This window comes from Oryza sativa, chromosome 7 (assembly GCF_034140825.1).
Source record: "Oryza sativa Japonica Group chromosome 7, ASM3414082v1".
Lineage (NCBI taxonomy): Eukaryota > Viridiplantae > Streptophyta > Magnoliopsida > Poales > Poaceae > Oryza > Oryza sativa.
This window is the reverse complement of record NC_089041.1, coordinates 28,680,370-28,702,343: the sequence shown is the minus strand read 5'-3', so window position 1 is coordinate 28,702,343 and position 21,974 is coordinate 28,680,370. Positions and strand designations below refer to the sequence as shown.

At 42.5% G+C, this 21,974-nt stretch overlaps 4 protein-coding genes and 1 long non-coding RNA gene across 10 annotated transcripts; 4 read left to right on the top strand and 1 right to left on the bottom strand.

Moving 5' to 3' along the window:
- Positions 1–301: 301 nt before the first annotated feature.
- On the top strand, positions 302–4,730 carry LOC4344256 (serine/arginine-rich-splicing factor SR34). 4 transcript variants are annotated; one of them, XM_015791676.2, is made up of 14 exons: positions 302–506; positions 828–922; positions 1,166–1,231; positions 1,426–1,500; positions 1,569–1,668; positions 1,764–1,810; positions 1,921–1,978; positions 2,496–2,545; positions 2,734–2,790; positions 2,874–2,965; positions 3,041–3,145; positions 4,122–4,155; positions 4,222–4,326; positions 4,398–4,730. In XM_015791676.2, exons 1-14 carry the CDS (start codon positions 317–319, stop codon positions 4,410–4,412), a joined length of 1,089 nt encoding a protein of 362 aa, XP_015647162.1. In that variant the 5' UTR covers positions 302–316; the 3' UTR covers positions 4,413–4,730. The 4 variants fall into 4 exon arrangements, 2 of the variants coding, with proteins under 2 accessions (XP_015647162.1, XP_015647163.1); XM_015791677.3 differs by having other exon boundaries at positions 368–517; XR_001547681.2 differs by lacking the exons at positions 4,122–4,155; positions 4,222–4,326; positions 4,398–4,730 and adding exons at positions 3,572–3,662; positions 3,747–3,986.
- Positions 4,731–4,965: 235 nt separating this feature from the next.
- LOC4344255 (universal stress protein PHOS34) lies at positions 4,966–5,905 on the bottom strand. The gene is made up of 3 exons (XM_015791678.3): positions 5,620–5,905; positions 5,456–5,550; positions 4,966–5,342 (listed from the first exon to the last, which is right to left on the bottom strand). The coding sequence occupies exons 1-3, from the start codon at positions 5,813–5,815 to the stop codon at positions 5,118–5,120; spliced, it is 516 nt and encodes a 171-aa protein (XP_015647164.1). The 5' UTR covers positions 5,816–5,905; the 3' UTR covers positions 4,966–5,117.
- A 1,504-nt stretch (positions 5,906–7,409) lies between these two features.
- LOC107281655 (uncharacterized) lies at positions 7,410–10,764 on the top strand. Its single transcript, XM_066312730.1, has 10 exons — positions 7,410–8,097; positions 8,173–8,429; positions 8,524–8,621; positions 9,129–9,205; positions 9,279–9,482; positions 9,571–9,927; positions 10,036–10,097; positions 10,204–10,305; positions 10,389–10,554; positions 10,652–10,764. The coding sequence occupies exons 1-10, from the start codon at positions 7,410–7,412 to the stop codon at positions 10,762–10,764; spliced, it is 2,124 nt and encodes a 707-aa protein (XP_066168827.1).
- A 1,355-nt stretch (positions 10,765–12,119) lies between these two features.
- Positions 12,120–15,638, top strand: LOC107281507 (uncharacterized). 2 transcript variants are annotated; one of them, XR_010742437.1, is made up of 4 exons: positions 12,120–12,442; positions 13,452–13,549; positions 14,009–14,070; positions 15,234–15,638. It is a non-coding gene; the product is annotated as an uncharacterized lncRNA (long non-coding RNA). The 2 variants fall into 2 exon arrangements; XR_003243499.2 differs by lacking the exon at positions 15,234–15,638 and having other exon boundaries at positions 14,009–14,225.
- A 2,319-nt stretch (positions 15,639–17,957) lies between these two features.
- On the top strand, positions 17,958–21,802 carry LOC4344254 (probable E3 ubiquitin-protein ligase BAH1-like 2). Of its 2 annotated transcripts, NM_001422285.1 has the most exons (7): positions 17,958–18,075; positions 18,356–18,595; positions 19,781–20,025; positions 20,473–20,724; positions 20,943–21,080; positions 21,189–21,247; positions 21,412–21,802. In NM_001422285.1, the coding sequence occupies exons 2-7, from the start codon at positions 18,430–18,432 to the stop codon at positions 21,515–21,517; spliced, it is 966 nt and encodes a 321-aa protein (NP_001409214.1). In that variant the 5' UTR covers positions 17,958–18,075; positions 18,356–18,429; the 3' UTR covers positions 21,518–21,802. The 2 variants fall into 2 exon arrangements, with proteins under 2 accessions (NP_001409214.1, NP_001409213.1); NM_001422284.1 differs by having other exon boundaries at positions 17,958–18,595.
- The last annotated feature ends 172 nt before the right edge of the window (positions 21,803–21,974 follow it).

Sequence of the window (21,974 nt, the reverse complement as noted above, 5' to 3'; positions counted from 1 at the left end):
TGCTGTAAATATGAACTACACTAGATAAAAAAGCCACTGAAATTCAATCTCAGGACAGCAGCTCGGAAAAATTCTAAGTGAACGTAACACAAAATTTCGTTACATTCCGACAATTTCATCTGTGATCATTACTGACATAGTGAGATCTTCTGTTGCTGCAGCTGAACTTTCAGCAATTAGCAGTAGCAATATCTACAGTTTCAACAGCTAGAGAAAATTATCCGAGCATGTAAAAATTCTCTCACAAAGCATAGGAGTAAGTTTCAGAAAGCATATGATTCTGGGATTCTGGGCCCACGAAAGCCCACACGATAACATGCGGCCCAACCAACTTAGGCCATATGAATACACCACACGAGTATACGACGTCAGACACGACCAAACCCCTCGTCTCGTCTCGTCGCCTCGCCTCGCGAGTTCGCCCGCCGCCTGCGCCGAGCAGCCGCCGATCTCCGCCACGCGAGCAGCGGCGCCGGCGTCCTGCTACTTCCGCCGCGTCCTCGCCGGTGAGCAACCAGTACGAACACCCTCTCTCTCTCATCCCGCACCTTCTCTCTTCGCCTCGACCTTTAGCTTCTCTTCTAGATCTGGAACCTTATCTCTTTGCCCTAAAATTTGTGGTCCAGTTTGGGGTTCAGTTCAACCCCCCATGCCCGCCTAACCGCCTTCCTTTTCCGCACTTAAAACCTGAAACAGTGAACTTTTTGTGCGGGGAATTTTAGTGTGAAGTTTCAATTTGGTGTTACCTGTTTTGGTTGAATGCATCAGTTCTGTAAAAGTGTGAGTTCTAATAGTATAATTGCTCTATTTGATGATGTGGATTGCAGAAGGAAGGATGAGTAGGCGCTGGAGCAGGACAATTTATGTCGGGAACCTCCCGGGCGACATCAGGGAGAGGGAGGTAGAGGATCTGTTCTACAAGGTTGGTAGTTTTGTTAATCTCTTCGATTAAGCTCCCCAGGAAGGAAACGATTTTGTGCCTTGAATTGTTAACTAGTTAGTACCTTATTGACACTCTTCTAACATCTAGGTGTTGCCGTGTTGGCATTTGCGGTTGTAACATTCACATTAAATAATTGGACTTCTGTCTTCCACTCGCCTCATTAGTTTTGGATTTTGCACTAATTTGTGTAAGGGTCTAACACTGCAGTTTTTTTTCCTGCAGTATGGACGCATTGTTGATATTGACTTGAAGATCCCCCCAAGGCCGCCTGGTTTTGCTTTTGTTGAGGTAAGTTGCGCAGCACTGTTAGGTTCTTTTAAGTTTGAATGTATTTATTGGAACTATTGGATTTCTTGATGGTTATAACAAGTAATATGACCTCCTTATGTTAATTGATAACTGTATGCTTCTAGCAGCTACTTGTCTACTTTTGGATTTTATTGAATATCCTGACTGTCTATATTTGTTGCCTTGCCATGAAGTTCGAAGATCCCCGTGATGCTGAAGATGCAATCCGTGGACGGGATGGCTATAATTTTGATGGGAACCGTTTGAGGGTAGGTGCTATGAGATGTTGGTAATTTGCTCTTCTGTGTTCACATATCTGATGCTCCAATATGCACAGGTGGAACTTGCACATGGTGGGAGAGGTAACTCTTCCTCCTTTAACAATTCTGGTGGAGGGGGACGTCGTGGGGGTGTATCTAGGCATACAGAGTATCGCGGTATGATACTGAATGCTGATTTCAGATCCATTTATAAATGCTCGGTTTTCTGTTTATATATACTAATCTGAAATCATTTGTGTACATCTTGACAGTTCTGGTTACTGGACTACCTTCTTCAGCATCATGGCAAGACCTAAAGGTCTGCTAAAGACAATTTGTTCTATCCACTTTTCTGCTGCTTTGCTTTTGTCTTTCATGATTTCCCTCATTCTCTTTGAAGCTAAACCTTGCCTATGAATGTTGTGTCAGGACCATATGCGAAATGCTGGTGATGTTTGTTACTCTGAAGTGTACCGTGAGGGTGGTGGTAAGTCTGTTTGGTCCCTACAGTAGTTCTTTGCTTACTGTAACAATGGTGTTTGCCATAGCTCTTCATAAGTTCTCTATGGATTGGATGACCAATTGGATATACCACCCTGTCAAACCAGTTGATTTTTAAGATATAAATGAACTTTTTTATTACGTCAGATTGCAATTCTTGAAACGAATTGATGTCGTGTGATGAGTTACTCATAAGTTGATGAATGCCTAAGTATTGACAATTGGTCCTACCATTTCCATTGTCTTAAAAAATGACATTTGGTCCTCTAGTTTGTGCGTCTAATTTTGCAACATTCATTCCATGTTATACCCCAGCAAGAAAATGCAGAGTCAACCAAAGATAATACTATATTTTAGGCATTTAGTTTATAGGTAGTAGATACTATAATCTATTCAGCTGGACACCATTATTATCAGTTTTCAGCAATTTGATTAAGCAAAAAAAAATAGTGAATGCTATTATTGCTGTGACCATAGTTGATACACACTTTTGTTTGCTACAGGTACTATAGGAATTGTAGACTACACAAACTATGATGACATGAAGTATGCTGTAAGTATTCTCTTTCTTCTCTATTTTTGGTGTCTTATGGTGCCTTGTAGCTACATTTCATATTTCACTACACTTGTATAATCTTGTTAGATATGTGATTTTGGAGCACTGTCTTTCAGTTTCAGTACTGTAGTCTGCATCATATTCCTTCCTTTGTGTTTATTTTTTTTACTGCTTATCTCTTGCAGATCAGGAAACTTGATGATTCTGAATTTAAGAATGCCTTCTCAAAGGCCTATATAAGGGTACACACATGTTTATTTCTACTTTACTTTTTTGGATCAACTTGTCCCAAAAGTAACCAATAATACAACTCACTAATATTTAGGTGAAGGAGTATGATGGAAAGCGCAGCCGTTCATACTCACGAAGCCGAAGCCGAAGTCGAGGTCGCAGCTACAGCAGAAGCAGGAGTCCAAGGTCTGGTGGTGATTACATTCTAATGTACCTCAATAATACCATTGGCCACTGACCAGAGTTTAATATGCCCCGCAGCAAGTCTCCCAAGGGAAAGTCATCACGCCGTTCAGCATCTAGATCTCGATCGAGATCAGCTTCTTCCCGTTCAAGATCAGAGTCAAAGGGGCGCTCTCCATCAAGGTAACATTGATGAATCACTCTTGGACATTGAATCCTTGGTCTTCATGTTGTGAATTATATATAGAAAATATTGCCTGCTACCCGAAAGATAACATGTATATAGATTTTATGGTGGTATTTTTGCCATCAAATATTTTTTGATTAGTTGGCCTTGAACTGTCTGAACAATTTATTAGTTCTGCAATCTTTCTGTGTTAAAGATGGGTCATCCCAATTCTCATTTGCTATCCCATATTCTCAACCAACTGTTACACCTCTTTGGCTTTATGAATCAAATTTAATCAACCTTACTGATTGTCCTAGTGTAACTTTATGTGGGAAACTGTTGGTATATTTGTTACAAAGTTTATCTGGTGTGACATATTTCGTACCTAACTCAACTGGATAGTATCCAATATTTGAAAGCCTCAATGATTTGTTCATTAGATGAGGATTTGTGCGGAGATCTAGGGATTGCATAATGGGAAATCGAGGTTGGGATTTCTTCTATATGCAACAGTTCTATTGGTTGTCTGAGGTATGGTAATAAACTGGGTGCTGCTCTGGTAGCTAAAAATCATCCATATTTGTTGACCTGATGTACTGTGACTTATTACATCAGAATCAGAGCCTGGGCCTAAGAATTGCTTTGGGACACTGGAGCTAGAGCATTAAGGATTGATGCTATGGATTATGGTGGCGCAATGACTGTGTTTGCTTGGATTGAGTAAATGAGGAATGAGTTTCTCGCTTGCTCTCTCGTTGGGATCACTTTGGAGGAATGTTCTAGCGAATATGTCACGTAACATTTGACACTAAACACTCTGAATGTTTTGAACTTAAGGAATTTGTTCTCTTCTAATTTCTATGAGCTCTTTTTGCTTGCATCTGGCCATTCCAATGATTGGGAGGCGTGAAGGCTTTTTGGAAGCAAACTGTTAAAGCTGCATTCTGGAATCTGGATATTGAATCGTGTTATTTCTGGAACTTTTTGCAGATCACCAGCAAGATCTCAGTCTCCAAATACTTCTGTAAGTTTTTGCTAACGTACTTTGTGTGATTTGTTTTTGTGACTGACCTGACCTATTTCTGGTTAGCCTGCCAATGGTGATGCAGCAAGCCCCAAGAAACGCAGCCCAAGCAGGAGCCCCCCCAAGAAACGTAGCCCAAGCAGGAGCCCATCACGTTCCCGATCTCCTGATGTATATAGCTCTTTATACCATTACATGCTTGCTTTTATGGAAATCTAAACTAATCCCGTTCGCATTTTCAGGCCAAGTCCGAATGATGCTGATGTGCTTCTGGGGACGGAGTGTCGAGGAATCATGGTCCTGAAACGTTTTGACATCTGTCGCCCTCGACTACTTCTGAATCGCTTCCAAAGTACTATTTCATACGTTCAGTGCTCTTTCAGATTACTGGATGATACTGTACGCCTATTTATAGATTTGAACTTGGGATTTGTCTTTTGTTCATTTTGACACTGTACTTGACTTAGGTATATTATTGTGGTACTGGTAAGAAAGTTGAACAGAGTCATTCCGTCGTTTGTTTGCTTAATGCACTTCCTAGCTCAAGTTGCAGGTAATAAATACATTTATATCCACTGGATCATGCCACTCACGTGATAATTTTGTCGTCAGTTACAAAAGATCGGAGGCTTTTGTTTGATATTTTTACTTCTTTTAGCTCAGAAGGATTGGGAGAAACACTCTTCTCTGCGCCTAGTAGGTTGGGAGGTCATGGCTGCGTAATACTCTGGCAGCTACCAAAATGTGTATTATCAGCGAAAAACACGAACGTCTTCCTCTGTAAGATATAACAAGGCTGCAAGCATAGGCTGATGCACAAACATTTCGATACATAAACTGATAAAACCTATGAAACTAACACATACAAATCATCCCATGTACAGAACGCAAGAAGCTGCTGCTACCCAAGCGAACCACACACACATTGCTCGGCTCAGCTCACACCCGAAATTTGGTGTTTTTCACGCGGTCTCGGCACGAGAGCGCTTGGCCTTGGGTTGCTTGACGATCATGACGGAGCAGTGCGCGTGGTGGGCGCAGTAGTCGCTGACGCTCCCCAGGAAGGCCCTCTTGATTGCGCCGTAGCCATGGCTGCCGACGACGAGCAACCCCGCGCTGTGCTTCTCCACCGCGTTGCACAGCACGTACCTGGGCTCCCCTTCGATCACCTCGATCAACGCGTGCATCTGCAACCAAATGCATCAATAATGCCAATAATCAGGTGCCCGTTTAGCCACAGAAACCCTGTGCGGAAATCTGCAGAATCTGCGAGAGTGAGAGAGTTTGATCGATCGATTACCGCGTTGGCGATGCAGAGGCGGCGCGCCTTCTCGACGACATCCTCCGCCGTCTTGCGCAGGTCGGCCTCCACGTATCTCACCACCTCTCCAGACCCTGACGCCATCAACGAGTCAGCTCAGAATAAATTTCATCGAGATCAATTCAAGGAGGCGGGTGATGTACCGGGGCCGGCGCCGAAGCCGACGACGGAGGACGGCGAGGGCTTGGCGTGGACGATGACGAGCTCGGCGCCGCCGCTGCCCGCCATGCCGCTCGCCAGGTGCTGCATCGTCCACTCCAGCGCGTAGTTGCTGTGCTCGCTGTCGTCCACCCCGACCACCACCACCGTCTTCCCCTGCTCCCCCTCCGCCGCCGCCATCACAATTCACAGACGGATCAACAATTGCTCGATGGATGGATTGGTTAGATAGCTCTGACTCGAACTGTGACTCTTGTCTCGTTTGATGATGATCCGTGGGCTGCGAGCACCTGGGTATTTATGGGCGTTGCGAGCGTGAGAGGAGCACGAGGAGGGAGGCTGCAAGCTGCTGCATCTAGCCTGCAGGCGGGAGGGCGAAACCGCGGGTGGGGGTTTGCGGCTGGTGTGGCGGCCGAGCGCGACACACTCGTGAGTCGTGACGAGACGGCGCGTCCCCAGGTGCTCGGCTCGCGCGGACGCGGCCCTTGGTTTTGGGTTTAGTTGGAGCGGGTTTGTTTGTTGGTTTCGCTCGCTCGCATTTCGTTCTCAGATAAGCTGCGCGTGGGCGTGGCGCCGTGGATGACAGGATAAGGCCGAGAGGGACATAGCATGGCATATTGGCATGTACTAGCTGCGACCTGCGAGTGTCATGTGCCGTGGAGTACTAGTGGACTCCCTCACTCACTCAACCTGGACTCGTGAATCGCTGCTTTCTGCTAGTCACGAGAGATGTGTTGCGACCAGGGTTCACTTTCTCGCCGGTAACCGCGCGGTAACCGCGGTTACCGGGCTTACCGTGGGGGGTCGGTAACGAAAACCGGCGGTAGGGTTTGGGCAAATTTTGCTCAAATTCAAAAATTTGAAAAATAATCGAAAAAAATCAAAAAAAATCATGGATGTAAAGCTTGTTTTGTATGTTGTTATGGTGAAAAAATTTCATCAAAAAGATGCAGGTAAATTCAAATTTGAGCGCAAAACCTATTGTGAATTATAAAAAAGAAAAAAGATTAAATGGAATGGGCCAAGTATGCACTGTTCACGAGGCCCAATAAGGCCCACAATGGGAGGAAAATATCTTTGGAAGCCTCTGCTTCGTTTCTCTGGCGAATCCTACCGTTTTTCCCCTCTCTCGCGTAGCTGCGCTCAGGACCGAAGGGGCGACGGCGTGCGCCCGCGCCAGATCCGCCGCCTCCACGCCGGCGAGGCCGGTTCCCTCGCGGTAAGCGGCGGTAACCGCGCGGTACGAGATGGTAACCGCCTGGGTCGACGGGCAAGAGGTAATCCCTCCGTTTTGAAGGTTTTCGCGCGGTTAGGAGCGGTAACCGTGCGGTTTTGTACGGTTACCGTCGGCTTCGTAATCTATGAGACGATATACGTATGTGCGGTAATCGTGTGAAAACCGTGGTAACCGTCCACCCTACCGTGGTTACCGTGGCTTGAACCGTGGTATGGTATTTTTTACTGTGATATGCATGGACATATTTGGGGATTTAGGTCAATAGAACATATTTTTACCAATATGCATGTGAAATACATTGGGAATATGAGTTTATTTCGGCATTTGGTTGCCCGTGCTTGGCTAAAACCATGCATGTGAAGTATATTTGATTGCTTTGGTCTATGTACATATAGGTTAAATTAAATACGTCATAGTATGGAAGAATTTGGATGCATGCTTACCAGTGTACATATAATTACGTCGTATTATTGTATAATGGGAGGTATGTTTATAATTAGCAGTGATAATTTCTCATGCATTTGATACAGGGTGGAGATGTCAGATAGTAGGGACCCTGTGTGGGAGCACGGGGAGAATATCCCACCTGGATGGCGTTGTAAGTATTGCCATACAAAGAGGGGCGGTGGTGGGGCAACAAGACTAAAGCAACACTTGGCTGCAAGAGGGAAGGGGGTTACATATTGCAATTCAGTGCCTCCGGATGTCCGTGAGTTCTTCTGCCGTGAGTTGGACAGGATAAAAGATGCAGGTGACCAGCGTAAGAGTGATAGCGGAAGAAGGGTTGAAGCAGTAAGGGTCAACTATTATGACCTAACAGGTGATGCCGACGAGGAGGAACAAATGGAAGCAGCCATTGCAGCCTCACGACAAGACGAAAACTTTAGGAGGGATGTTGAGGAGCGTGGTGGCACTTATGAGCATGGCGGTGGGAGTGGATCCGCTCAGCCGGAGGCACGGAAAGGTAGAAGTAACCCAATTACCAATATGCTACGAAGGGCTACGTCTCATAGGGAGTCACCTGCTGTGAGAGATTACAACCTAGCATCTGCCAAGGCCCCTGTGCAGCCACGCATTGACATAGGATTCTTCACAAAGAAGGGGAAGCAAGCTAGGCAAGCCATTGGTGAGTCATGGGCAAGGTTCTTCTTTACCGCCGGCATTCCTGGTAGAAACGCCGATAATCCATACTTTGTGAGCGCCGTTCGGGAGACACAAAAGTGGGGTACATATGCATCTATTAAGGAACTTCTTTTTTTCTAACTCATTGCGCACTACTTATTTCATACGTCAATTGTAGGTGAAAGTGTACCTTCTCCAACTGGTAACGAGATAGATGGAAAATATCTTGATTCTAAAGAGAAGGATGTGAAGAAGCAATTTGATAGGTTCAAGAAGGATTGGGATGAGTACGGTGTTACTATAATGTGTGATTCTTGGACAGGTCCGACGAGTATGTCGGTCATCAATTTTCTGATATACTACAATGGAATAATGTTTTTCCACAAGTCCATTGATGCGACCGGGCAAAGCCAGGATGCTAACTTTGTGCTGAAGGTATGTATGGTTCATGCAACAAATTACTTCATCACCTGTTATCGTCAGTGTTAGGGGCATGGACTAATTTTTATTATGTTATCTACCAATGCAGGAGATAAGGAAGGTGGTACGCGAAATAGGCTCGGAGCATGTTGTTCAAATTATCACTGACAATGGCTCTAACTACAAGAAGGCGTGCAGACTACTACGGCAAGAATACAAGACAATTGTGTGGCAACCTTGTGTGGCACACACAGTTAACTTGATGCTTAAGGAGGTTGGGAAAATGCCAGACCACGAAATGGTGATTGAGAGTGCTAGGAAAATTTGCAGATGGCTATACAATCATAACAAGTTGCATGCTATGATGGTCTTAGCTATAGGTGGTGAACTGGTTAAGTGGAATGCTACAAGGTTCGGAACAAACTACATGTTTCTCCAGAGTTTCCTTAGGAAGCGAGATCTTTTCATGCAATGGATGGCTTCCTCTGTCTTCATGCAAAGCAAATTTAGTGGGACTTTGGAAGGTAGATATGCACATGCATGTCTATCTAGTCTGTCTTGGTGGGAGAACTTAGAGGCAGTAGTGAATTTTGTCCAACCTATGTACTCATTCCTTCGGTTTGCTGACGAGGACAAGAACCCCAATTTGAGTGAGGTACTTTTGAGATATCAGTTGCTCAAAATGGAGTACGACAGTCTTTTTGCGAATCAAAGGGACAAGTTTGAAGCATACATGGAAATCGTGAACAGAAGGATGCACGACCTAACCAACGAGACTCTCATCAATGCCGGTAAATATTGGTCATAACATAATCCACATGGCATATTATGTAACTCTTACTTAACCTGTGCCATGTTTTGTAGCTGCCGCATTGAACCCTAGGACGCACTACGCGTATTCTCCAAGTGCTACTGTCTTCCAAGACCTCCGACAGGCATTCGAGTGGATGACGGATATCGATACGGCTGCCGCCGCTTTGCTGGAGGTTGAGATGTACCGACGTAAGACGGGTGAATTTGGGAGGGCACTAGCAAGAAGGATGGCCATAGATGGGAAAACTTCACCTGGTATGTTTCTAATCATGGAACTATGATATATCTAATTGATCTTGATGTATTCAGAATTATGAAATGACATGTTACTTGGCTTTTGTAGCACAATGGTGGTCTATGTTCGCCTCAGACACGCCGAATTTGAAGAAGCTTGCGTTGCGTTTGGTTGGTCAATGTTGCTCCTCCAGTGGATGTGAAAGGAATTGGAGCACATTCGCATTCGTACATACGAAGGTCCGTAATAGACTTACCCACAAGAAGCTCAACAAGCTAGTGTACGTGAACTACAACCTTCGCCTTCGAATTCAGCAAGCAAATGCCCAAATTAGGGTGGAGGACGATGATCCCCTTCAAAGATTAGCGGACCTCTCATTCTATGAAACTAACAATCATATCAGTGCCTGGATGGACAATGCTCGCTCTAATGCTTGCCCCGAACTAGATGAAGATTCAGCTGAGAGTGACGCTCCCCTGCCTAGTCAACTTGTGTCTGACCTAGTCAACTTGGATGACCTGCGAAGGACCACGGGAGCTTCTAGTATTGCTGAGTGGGCTGATACGAATGTAGGTGACACTCATATTGGGAAAAGGAAGACTCGAAAGCCGCCAAAAGCACGTCCATCTAAAAAGGTAAAGGGCAAGGGTCCACGATCGACTAGTGTTGATAGCGATGAAGAGACCCAAGAAAGCCCAGAGTACCAAGAGTCCAATGATAGTAGCTCAAGAACTGAAACAGATGACGGCGACGACGATGGTCAAGGAGGCCAAGGCACTACTAATGTGCCTCCTAGGGGTCACACCCAACAATCAGATCACCACAGCCCCGTTCAATTCACTGGTGTGATATAATTCAGTTGCAATTTCAACCTTCATCTTCCAATTCAGTACTGGATAATTTTCTTGCAATTTTTTGATTTGCAGGTGAGGGCGACTTCACTCATGCTACTCAGGACCAGGATCATGGTGCTCCAAGCTCTCAACGAACTACCATTGCACCGGGAGTCCGACAACAGCAACAATTCAGTGACATACAACAGGATAGCTCTAGCTCATTCAGTGCCTCTAGCTTTGAAAGTGGCTATCCAACGTATGTGTACAACCGTCCCCAAGCTTCTGATTATCCTGCTACTACATGGGTGTATGAATGGCAAGAGCCTCAGTGGTATGCTCAATTGTACGCTCAGTGGCAAACAACATCATCATGGACAGGTCAAAGTTGGAAGGAATACAAGGCGGGGTTGCTACATTCACATGGCTTGATGCTCATGTCCACAGAGGAGTACAATATGGCATATAATCAGTGGAATGCGTAGCTATGCATGTCCTTGTTTATTTCCTTTCATTCGAACTAGAATTGTAATCATGGACATTATACTGTGGACTCTACAATATAGAGTAGGTCATGCCGAATTTTTCTGTTGTATAACCACATCTTAATTAACTAAAATACTCACATTTTAGTTTTTTTCTATTATTTTTTTCATTTTTCTTATTTCAGTTCCAACATAAACTAAAATACTCACATTTTAGTTTTTTTCTATTATTTTTTTCATTTTTTTTATTTCAGTTCCAACATATCGCGGTTACCGTCCTCTTACCGCGGTTACCGTACTAAACCGTGCGGTTACCGTGTCCATACCGTGGATTTTGAATTCAAAAATTTGGAAACGAAATTTGTGCGGTTTTTCGCGGTAACCGCACGGTTACCGCGGTAACCACCATACCGCGGGGGGTCGGTAACCCCCCCCAAAACGGTAAGGTGAACCCTGGTTGCGACAGGTATCTGGAGCTGGGCATTTAGTTCTTTTGTAACTTTTAACTTTTTCATTATATCAAAACTTTCCTACACATAAAATTATAACTTTTTCGTCACATCGTTTCAATTTCAATCAAACTTCTAATTTTAGCGAACTAAACACAGAGATACCGCTGGTTTTGTGGCTGCAATCCAGGAATTTCCTGAGTAGATAGCATGATTGTTTTATTTTCTTTTTGAGAAAATATCATGCTTGTTTTGATTCCGTGTTCTAAGATCTCGGAAAAAGATGACGTTCCAAACAAGATGGTTGTTTCGGTTATATATATCGCTCATTTTCAGAAAAAAAATGCTGGCAGCTGACTCAGAAAGAGGCGTTTTCTTTCCAGCTCCATTACATCCGTTATTGGCTTTTGGCGTGGATCTTAGATGAGAAAACCAGAAAATTAGAGAAGGGATAAAATTAAGGAGCAGAAAGTGTACCGCAAGGTATCCCTTACAACTCCATTCCAAAACATAATTTTATAATTTAAATTTCGTATCACAATTTTTTTTAGGAAACTATTTCTAATGTACAAAAGTCCAAACCATTTTCAATCAATCAAAAGCTTGAAAACAGATCATAAATAATTCAAAATTTAATAAATAATTTAACCGAACGGCAATATCTGTTTTCAACCTTAATCTCTATTAGACCTAAAGATGGCTATATTTTGGAACGAACAAAGTATCGTGCAAAGCCTCCAAAGAGTTGCCAATCAATTTAAATGATTTTTAGCATTTTGCACGGAGAATAAGAATTGTTTATTTAACGCCATTCTCTTTTTTTTTTCTAGTTTTATTTTCCATCCCCAATTGAGTGGACGGATTTACCCCTGCACACATACAGATCAGACGGAGAGGATCAATTCAGACGCCGCCGTAGAGAGGAGCCCAGCGCCGCCGCTTCCACGCCGAGCAGCCTCCGCCGTCCGCCGACGCCTTCGTGGCTTGGAAATCCTCCATGGCAGCCTCTGCCGTTGCCGCGGCCATCTTCCTCCGCCTCCGCCAAGTCCGCCGCATATGGCCGCCCTCGCATCTCGAGTCGCTCAGTCGCCCCGCCCCATCCTCATCCTCTCGGGCCGGAGGCCCCCCGCCGGCCGGCCACCGCCCGCCGCTACCACCGGCTGAGTGACTGACCGGGACTGATTTTAGGCATTTAGCCATTCGCCGACGACAGGTAATTCTTTAGCTCATTTTGTACTGTTTTTTTTTCCTCAGTATGGTTTTAACTTTGTGATTGAAATTGTCGCGATCAGTGATGTAGTTAATCCAAATAGAGAATCTATCCTGTGATTTGTGAATAACAATTTGTGAAACAGCATGTGTGGAAAATTATTGAATGATTGTTTAGTCTCATTTGTTAAGCTAGATTTTTATTTCTCCATAGTAGTGAGGAAGACAGTACTACAAACTTTCAAGGCTAAGAGAACACGCAAAGTAGCAGCACTGTAATCTTCTATTTATGTAAGATCGTTTACATTGGAACTATCTGTATTGTACTTTTTTTCTCGTGATTTTAGTCGATTAGCAATGCTGTGAGATATTGTCGCATATTTGCATTACACATTTAACAAAAGGGGAAATCTGTACATGTATATATATGTGGTTTGTGTTGTTATAAAAGTTTGGTGTGTGAAGTAGGCACACCCAACGAAAAATTCCAAGCTCTGCCACTACTCTCCAGCGACATGGTGGTATCTCCACTCCCTCCGTCAAATTCTGCCGTTGCCAGTGCGACGGCAGTACGACCTCATTGTATGCTCCTCCGCTTCGCTATCTCACTCCGCTGGTCTTCCTGCTTTATCAATAGAACTTCGAGGATGTCCATCTCAGGGATTTCTCTGAGTACATGGATTGCTCTGGAGTGCCACACAGCACCGGGACCAACTCTGACAATGGCTTCGACCTTGGCCGCATGCATCACCTCGGCCGCCTTTGTGAACTCCACACTCCCAGTGACTGAGACCTCACCCTCTCCTTAACACCAGAGGCTCACAACTTGCCTTGAAACTGCCTATTAAAATCATAAGGAAGGAAACATATATGATTTTTCTGGTGCATGGCACATTGACATTTGTTTCTTTCAAGTATTAGGCAGCTGCCATCTTGCATATGAGTCATGATTTTACTTTGAATGGAGAAAATGTGATTAATATTTGGACAAAACTGAATGAATGTGATTGTAGGCTATTCATATTGCTGGGACCAAGGGGAAATGTTCAACTGCTGCATTCCTGTCCAATATCATGAGGGAGCAAGGCTATAGTGTAGGATGCTATACTAGGTACTGCACTGCATTTCTGTGATTTTTAATCATTTTTTCTAGTTGGAAAACGTATTCAGAATTTTGTAACACAAAGGACACATATATGCTTCTTTTCACGAAAATATTGTTAAGTGTAGGGACTATAATCTATTAGCGTGTTGTTCTCTGTCATCCTGAGTTATGTTTCAAACATTTAATCACCGTATCTAGATTGTAGAATTACTGTTAAGTCTTTCAAGAAAATATTGTTAAGTGTGTTCTGTTGAATTCTGAGTATAATTATAATGCATGTATCAATATATGCTTGCAGCCCACATCTTCTAACAATTTGGGCCGATGTTAATGGGCCGAAATTGAGCTTCTTCTTCTTCTTTCCTCAACCTCTCACCCTTCAGTTCAGTTCAGATGGAAGCTTTGATTCTCATCAGCCCCCTTTTTTTCTTATACATTTACCCTTCTCTTTGCTCTCTAATCCAGGACGCAGCAGCCGGTGTTTAGCAACGTTCTCGCCTGGATTGGATTGGATCGGAGTTGGACAGGTAAGAAGTAGGCCATAGCCTCCACTGCAAAAGGGAAGAGAATCTGATTCTTCCGTCCAAGAACTAGTATCCATCTCCATGCTACTTTTGTCCAAATGTCCATCAATTCATCCCTGATTGCATCTGATCTACCACGACAGAAAAAGGTCAACGTCTATCTGGATACAGAGCTAGCTAACCAAGAGCCACATCGGTTCACCTAATAAGCTAAATCAAAAGCTAAAATTTGAATTTCTGAACTTGATTTGATTTTGGAGTTCATTTTAAGATATTTTTAGCATTATTTCTTTTTAGCGTTGGCTTTTAAGTCGGTACGAACAAATATATAAAAAATTTTCCTATAAATTATTTATTATTCCTTAATAAGCCGGGCTTATTAGGGAATATGGGTAACCGATGAGGCCCAATATTCCAGCTAGCTATTTGTAGTTTTGGAGCGTCCGAAATCTCAAAAAACTTTACTCAATATCACCATCAAAGATGGCATGCCACTAAACAGAGGCACCGCTAAGCAACCACTAACTAATGCATTATCGCTAGACAAGGTCTGTTGTCTCAACCTCTTTACTCGTTGACCTCAATCAAATCTGCGTGTTGTGTGCGGCAGAGGATCGAAGTGTATCAGGAATCCAAAACAAGAATCCGTTTTGAGGGATAAATAACCCGTGAATCCATGGGCCATGGCCGGGCCAAAATAGTACAGATTCAGAAACCGTACGGCTCCAGAACGTTCTTCTCTTTATCCTTTTCAATTAGCAAACTAGATTATGATGTTATTTGGGGGAGGCAGTGTTTTCCAGAGCAGCTAGTGTGAATCTAGGGAAGCCAGTTTTAAGGATTATATAACTATTACCAGAATCTGCTTGACAATTTGGACTATTTAGAGAGCTAGAAATTTTAAGACGTTACAACTGAAGCTTCTCCAAATAGACATATATATCGCAAAATATATCATATTGCGTAATAGATTATTACTACCTACTTTACGTAGATACAAAGTAATTTTGATATTTTCATCCCTGAATCATTTAAAAATGACCAAATGACAAAATACAATTGATGCAGTGGTCAGAACAGTACTGCAAGAGTAAGGTTCTTCGCTACGCTAAGCTTTCATAATTTCTTTGCATGGCCTTACCCTGCTTGGATTCACTGATTCACAGATAAAAGCAAGTGGCAGGCAAATGGTCGTGGAGAATATATATGCCACCAGCTTAGCAGCCGCTGCTTTACATCAAGCAAACAGCAGCCGCCAGTTTTGTGGGCAAGGTGACATCGATTTTATGGTTTGATTTGCGCATTAAGAAACCAACCACTGTTTGCTACACTGGAAGCTACACTGGAAGAAGCATTCTCTAACAATAAACATAGTTGTTTAGGCTGATAAATATATGCTACTAGCCTATTAAGGTATTGCTGTTAGAAACTGGATGTTGTCATGGTGTGTTCATGTGATCGAGCACGAGAAATCGGTGCCGGGTAAGAGTACGTTGCCGATAAGGACACGGTATGTATACTACTACCAGGTCATGAAGTCGATCCAGTTTCAAACTGCATGTTCATCCACATTTGACCATGTAGATTATGCCAAATTGAAAACTACTTATGCAATTAGCACAAGGATTCGTTAGCCTGTTCGACAACGGAGTGATTGCAAGTATGCAAACCGAATTCACGTCGTTTGAATAACAATATTCATATGGTAGGTACAGTAGTATTATCGTTCCATGTTTTAATTACATATCGTGACATCCTTTTCTCGTGGAAAAGTCTATTGAGAATTGAGACGACCCAAGATGAGGATGAAAAGGTGCCACATAAATTTGTCCTCCGTGATTGTATCCGGTACTGGAAAAAATCGATGAGATTGAGATCTACTTTGCTTTTGGAACAATTTAGTGGAGAATTGTTTAATTAAGCAGACGACTCAATATGCATAGCAGCTACTCTAGGCATGCTTACTTTCACTAATTCATCTTTTACCACGAAGGTTGTTGGTCTGTCTTTGTTGTTTGGAAAGTGGTAGCATTGTCAAAAGTGAGCAATTATGATCACTAAGAAAAAGAGGTTTGATTTCAGGTTAGGTGCTGCTCGTATTAAACTTTACAACTGAGATTCTAATTAGCAGTAGAAAACGTCAGTGCGCGAAGTTAAGTTGCACCAGAGTTTAAATTCTGTGCTTCCATGGGTTCTCATATTTACAACTAAGTATATTTTATTGATATATGGCATATCCATCGATAGCAAGACGTATGTAGATTTTGTCGATCTTTTAAGATATGACGACCAATGAGACACGTGTGCTAATGAACCATATGTTGACTTTGTCAATTTTGAGATATGCCAACTAGCAAGGCTCGTATGATGATTTCATCAATTTCAAGATACATCGTCCAATCTCTCGGACATATGGTTATTTCGTCAATATTGAGATATACCCGTCCAAATATGATATCATAAATACTATAAAACGATATACCGTTCGAACGAAATAACTAATGTCAACATAATACCTAGGTAATAGATCTGATATGGGGGTATTATGTTTGGTATTGGAATCCGGTACCTACTATACCATACGGACCTCAGCATGATACCCACGTACCAGATCTGATACTAGTAGGTATCATGTCTAACTGTACCATGATGATGTCAGTTATTTTATTGTAACAGTATATCGTTCTGTAGTCTACCTCCTATGATATATGTACATTTGCCTCCTATGATATATGTACATTTGCATTTGTGTGTGTATCAAATTTGGTAGAAAAGAAAGGAAAACTTTACTTGCATGCAATTGTCCAATTGACCAAAATAACTGTTATCTAATTTTACCTCTTAGGCGTAGACCGTTAAGCATGTATATCGCCCGCTTTACGGCTTTAGACGCTAGCTTATCTAGTACGCAGAATATCTGACGGACGCAGAGGATTGAGACCTGGAAGCTAGGCTAAACTAAACAGGTAGCGAAACGCAACCCTTTCCTTGACAGTTATCCGATTACGCGCCTTTCTATCAGGCACAGCAGCACGGGCAGCCACAAGATTCAACTAAAATTTAGTTAACTGCACGCCTCTTTTTCGTTTACGTCGCCGTCGCCCTATCCAAATTCGCCCACGTTTGATATAGATGCATAACTGCAAAGCGAGAATTCCATTTCTTCATGCGTCAATTGGTCCCTCTCGTCTTCTCCTAGGCCACACTATTCTTGACCATACCTATGAAATCACAAAACGTATACGACCTTATTTGGAACAAGTTTTTATCAATAAACCCTTTTTGATTTTATACACGACAGGAAACAATTATTCTAAAATTTTCTCTACTGTATTGCTAACCACTTATTTTAGCTAGAACTTTAAAAATTTTAATATATTCTCATAATTAAGTAGATAACACGTGACAATAATATAAATCAAACGATTTGACAAGTTTTCCGGAAGGAAAAAAGGCTGCAAAAGCCGATCTGGCTGAGTGCGGTTGTGTAACTGTAACTTTTTTCTTCTAATATATCGACGTACAATCGTTTTTGCGCGTTCACGAAAAAAAAGCTGCAACCTGCAAAATTCAAAGGTTTGCGTGGGAGCTTAGCTGAATTCCGCCGATCAAATTCTGTTTCCACAAAAATTGTCCGCTCCGACGGCGTCCGCGCACACGCGCACGCACGCTCCCCGCGCCACAAAACCGGGGGAAAACGAGAGAAAAACGCAACGAAACGCTCGCCCCGCACCGCACGGAACATCATCATCATCTCGCGCTCTCACGCGGACCCCGCCGTTGCGGCCGCCTCACGACGCGAGCGCGCCACATGGACATCCACCATGGCGCCACCCTTTCCCCTCTCCTCGCTTGTATATATTCGGCGCGATGCCGTCGCAGCCGGTGCCTTCGTTTCACCCTGCTCGGAAAAAAAATCCTAAAAGCTTAATTTCTTTCTTTGTTCTTATTACTGTCTCACGTGAGACGCCTGAGCTCAACTGAATTTCTGGCCCCCTCTTCATCTCCGTGAGCTTCGCTGCCCTTTTTCTTTGCCTTCTCTTGGTGGTTTAATTTCATCAGTTTTCCTCCATTTCCTTCTTTAGCCATTGTTCCGATTGCCGTCTCTTGTTGCATGTGCATTCCTTCTCTGAACCGTGCCCCCCCAATTCGTCCGCGAGCTATACAAATTTGGATTCGTTTTGTTCGTTTCCAGCTCACCCTGTAAATCGTTTCTCAAGTCATTCAGGCATACTCACATCGCACAAACATATATATACCCCAAGATTTTGAATCCATCAATTTGCAGACGCCATAGGCGTACAAGTTATCCATTCAAGCGCTCCAAAAATTTGCCAAGAAGTTTGCCTTAAATTTGGATTCATGAAGTTTGCCAAGAAGTACGAGAAGTACATGAAGGGGATGGATGAGGAGCTCCCGGGCGTGGGGCTGAAGCGGCTCAAGAAATTGCTCAAGAAATGCCGCTCTGACCTCCAATCCCACGAGAACGACGGCTCCTCCGCCGGCCGCTGCCCCGGCCATTGCTCTGGTGAATAAAGCTACTATACCTTTCAATTTCCTCCTATATGGTCTCTTTGATGCGTAGGACTATTCTTGATTCTCTTACACTGAAAATAATGCTGTTTTTTCAAAAGAAACCTGTTGGTTTCTTGTTTTCAATGAAAACGAGGATTAATGGGCGGGCTCATGCCTTTTGGTACTTTTTTTTTCTTTTGGTTAAAAAAGGACAAACCCTTGGCAAAATGGCATACCTAGAAAAGGATTAGAATTTAGGACTTGTTGCAACTTGCAAGAGGCAATTGTTTTTTTTTTCAGTTTTTTTAGTTTCATCGTGCTGAGAAGTGAGAAGAACTAGTTGATAATTCTGCGGGAACAGAGGAACCTGTAGGCTGTACACAGCGGTTTTGGTATTCGGCAAGTTGAACTCTTCCTGGGAATGCCAACCTATTTTCTCTTATTTATCCTTTAGATATATGTATCCTACCTTGTTCTCGCTGTACTTCTTTTATTTATAGTGTCAAACAATTACAGCTTCGCATGGAAGAGAAGCTTTACTGCAGAGAAAGCAACAATTTGACTTCTTAGCACAATTCTTTCGAAGCATTTTCTCTGTCGCCCCTTGTATGGTTAAGATTGGATTTTAAAATGGCGATAATGTTTTGTTTGCTTTCAAACATCAATACCAACAAATTAAGTTGATCGGTCGGGTATTTGGAAAATCTGCATATACTACTGTCGTGTGGACGGCAGATTTATAACATAACTTCAAATTGAACACTACTAGAGATAGCCCATTGACTGCCCCATTATAATAGTGCAAGTCATTGTCAAGGTGGTAATTGTTTGTCAATGACAACCACGTAATTTTTCAAGTGCCAAGATACTATAGGCCGTAGTAACCATGGAAAAGGGGATGTCAACCATCACAAAGTCCACTCTTAATTTTGTATTCATTAGCAGGGGCTTATTCATCTGTCCTTTTGAATAACTTTCGATTATTTTAGTTAGTGTCGACTTGTCTACTATAATTTGGGATGGTTTTGATATAAATATTTCAGAGTCCTAAAAGAGTCGATTATTCCTGGTTCTTTCATATTGATATTGTAACTACTGCGGTTTGCCTAGAAAAGAATATTAGAGTCGCCATGATGGTTATTTTTGTCTACCTTACCTTTCATGGTTGGTTATCTGACAAATTCCTATCAACATGCAGTATGTGATGGGAGTTTTTTCCCATCTCTTCTCAATGAGATGTCAGCCGTTATTGGCTGCTTCAATGAAAAGGCCAAGAAGCTTCTCGAGTTGCACCTGGCATCAGGTTTCAAGAAATATACAATGTGGTTCACCAGCAAGGGTCACAAGAGCCATGGGGCATTGATACAGCAAGGCAAAGACTTGGTTACTTATGCAATTATAAATGCCGTGGCCATGAGGAAAATTTTAAAGAAATATGACAAGGCATGGCCTTAAACTTTAATCTTTGCACCTCTCTTTATCTCTTAAAGGCATTAGAAACATTTAAAGCTTACTAAGGACAAAGGGGGAATATTTTTTTTTGGAAACCGAACGAAGGGGGAAGATAACTATATAAGTATTCCATTATTTGAGAGAGGAACACAAAAATTTCACACACTTTTAGTTATAAGCATGTGAGTTTGGTGAAGCCCAAAATGCTAGTCTATATAGGTGTCAATGGGTCATATACTCATATGGTATCTTCGAGGATATATATACACACACACACAGAGGATGATTGAGTTGTATTTATATATTTAATCTTTCTAGTGACTATTTTTGTTAGAATTAACGTATCTATCATTGTTCTTGTCTTTGGATTTAAGACGGTCCTCAATGGTTATATTAATAATTATGTAAGACTATTAACTAAAAGCCTCTCTTTTCCAGATACATTACTCGAAGCAAGGGCAGGAATTCAAAGCTCAAGCCCAGAGTCTGCATATTGAAATACTTCAATCCCCATGGCTCTGTGAGCTGATGGCTTTCTACATGAACTTGAGAAGAAGCAAGAAGAACAACGGTGCTATGGAGCTCTTTGGGGATTGTTCTCTCGTATTCGATGATGACAAACCAACAATTTCATGCAACCTCTTTGACTCTATGCGTGTCGACATTAGCTTGACATGTTCGATTTGCTTGGTGAGTTTGCACTTGTCGACTGCACCAAGATCTTAATTTACCTAACAAGGATATCATTAATACACTAAATTTTTTATGTTATGAAGTATGAATTCGTACTTAGGTTATATTCTCCTTGTTATAATGTGCTCAAGTATCAACTTTGTTCCTTGTTACTGCGAAATTCATAGCACTTCCTTATTGCATTGTAAATTTCTGAAATTCACTTGCTTTTGCAGGATACCGTGTTTGATCCAGTTGCTCTTTCCTGTGGTCACATATATTGCTACTTGTGCAGCTGTTCTGCTGCATCCGTTACGATCGTTGATGGGCTGAAGTCTGCCGAGCGCAAATCAAAGTGCCCACTGTGCCGACAGGTATAAACAATTCCTTCAATTCGATCTTTGTTTTAGATAACATTCCTTCAAATTTGATGACCATATGCTTGTGCATGTCCCATCAACTGACCTGATTTCTCATTTCAGGCAGGAGTCTTTCCTAATGCTGTACACTTGGATGAGCTGAACATGCTACTAAGCTATAGGTAAGTCTGAACTGCTCAGGATCATATCATCAGTCATCTGCACGGCCGTACAAATGTACACTTTTTTTTATGTCATGAACATAGATTATCACCATATTTCGTTTATCGCAAAAGGACAAGGATTGTTACCAAGTTGAAATTTAATATGGATCATCTATTGACAGTTGTCCAGAGTACTGGGAGAAGAGAATACAGATGGAGCGGGTTGAACGTGTTCGTCTGGCTAAGGAACACTGGGAGTCACAGTGCAGGGCATTCTTGGGCATGTGATTCTAAAGTTGGTGGATTTTTTTTTTCTTTAGAGGGGCTTCATATGTGATGTATAGTTTCTTGACAAAATGGAATTTGCCATTTGTTGTCACTTATATCCTGCTCTGTTGCTCCTCTTTGTGTAAGAAGTTGGATTTGTCATCCTAAATGCAAAAACAGCAGGGGTTGTTCACTACTGTGCACTTAGATGTAAATAGGGTAGATTTGTAGTCATTGTTCAAGTGCATAACTGTAAATTCATTTATATTTGATCAGTTCAATCTGGGGGTTTGACTTTGTGGTTAATGTTTTGGGTCCCTGTTGCTGTCATCCCCTTCAACGTGTGCGTGGCCTTCATGTTGTGTTAAATCTAGATCATTTTCTGCAGTGATTAAGTCGATGCACGTATATTATTTCATTTCCTGTGGCGCTGAACAATGTGGCTTCTAAAACTCTCCAGGAATAACAAAACCCATCG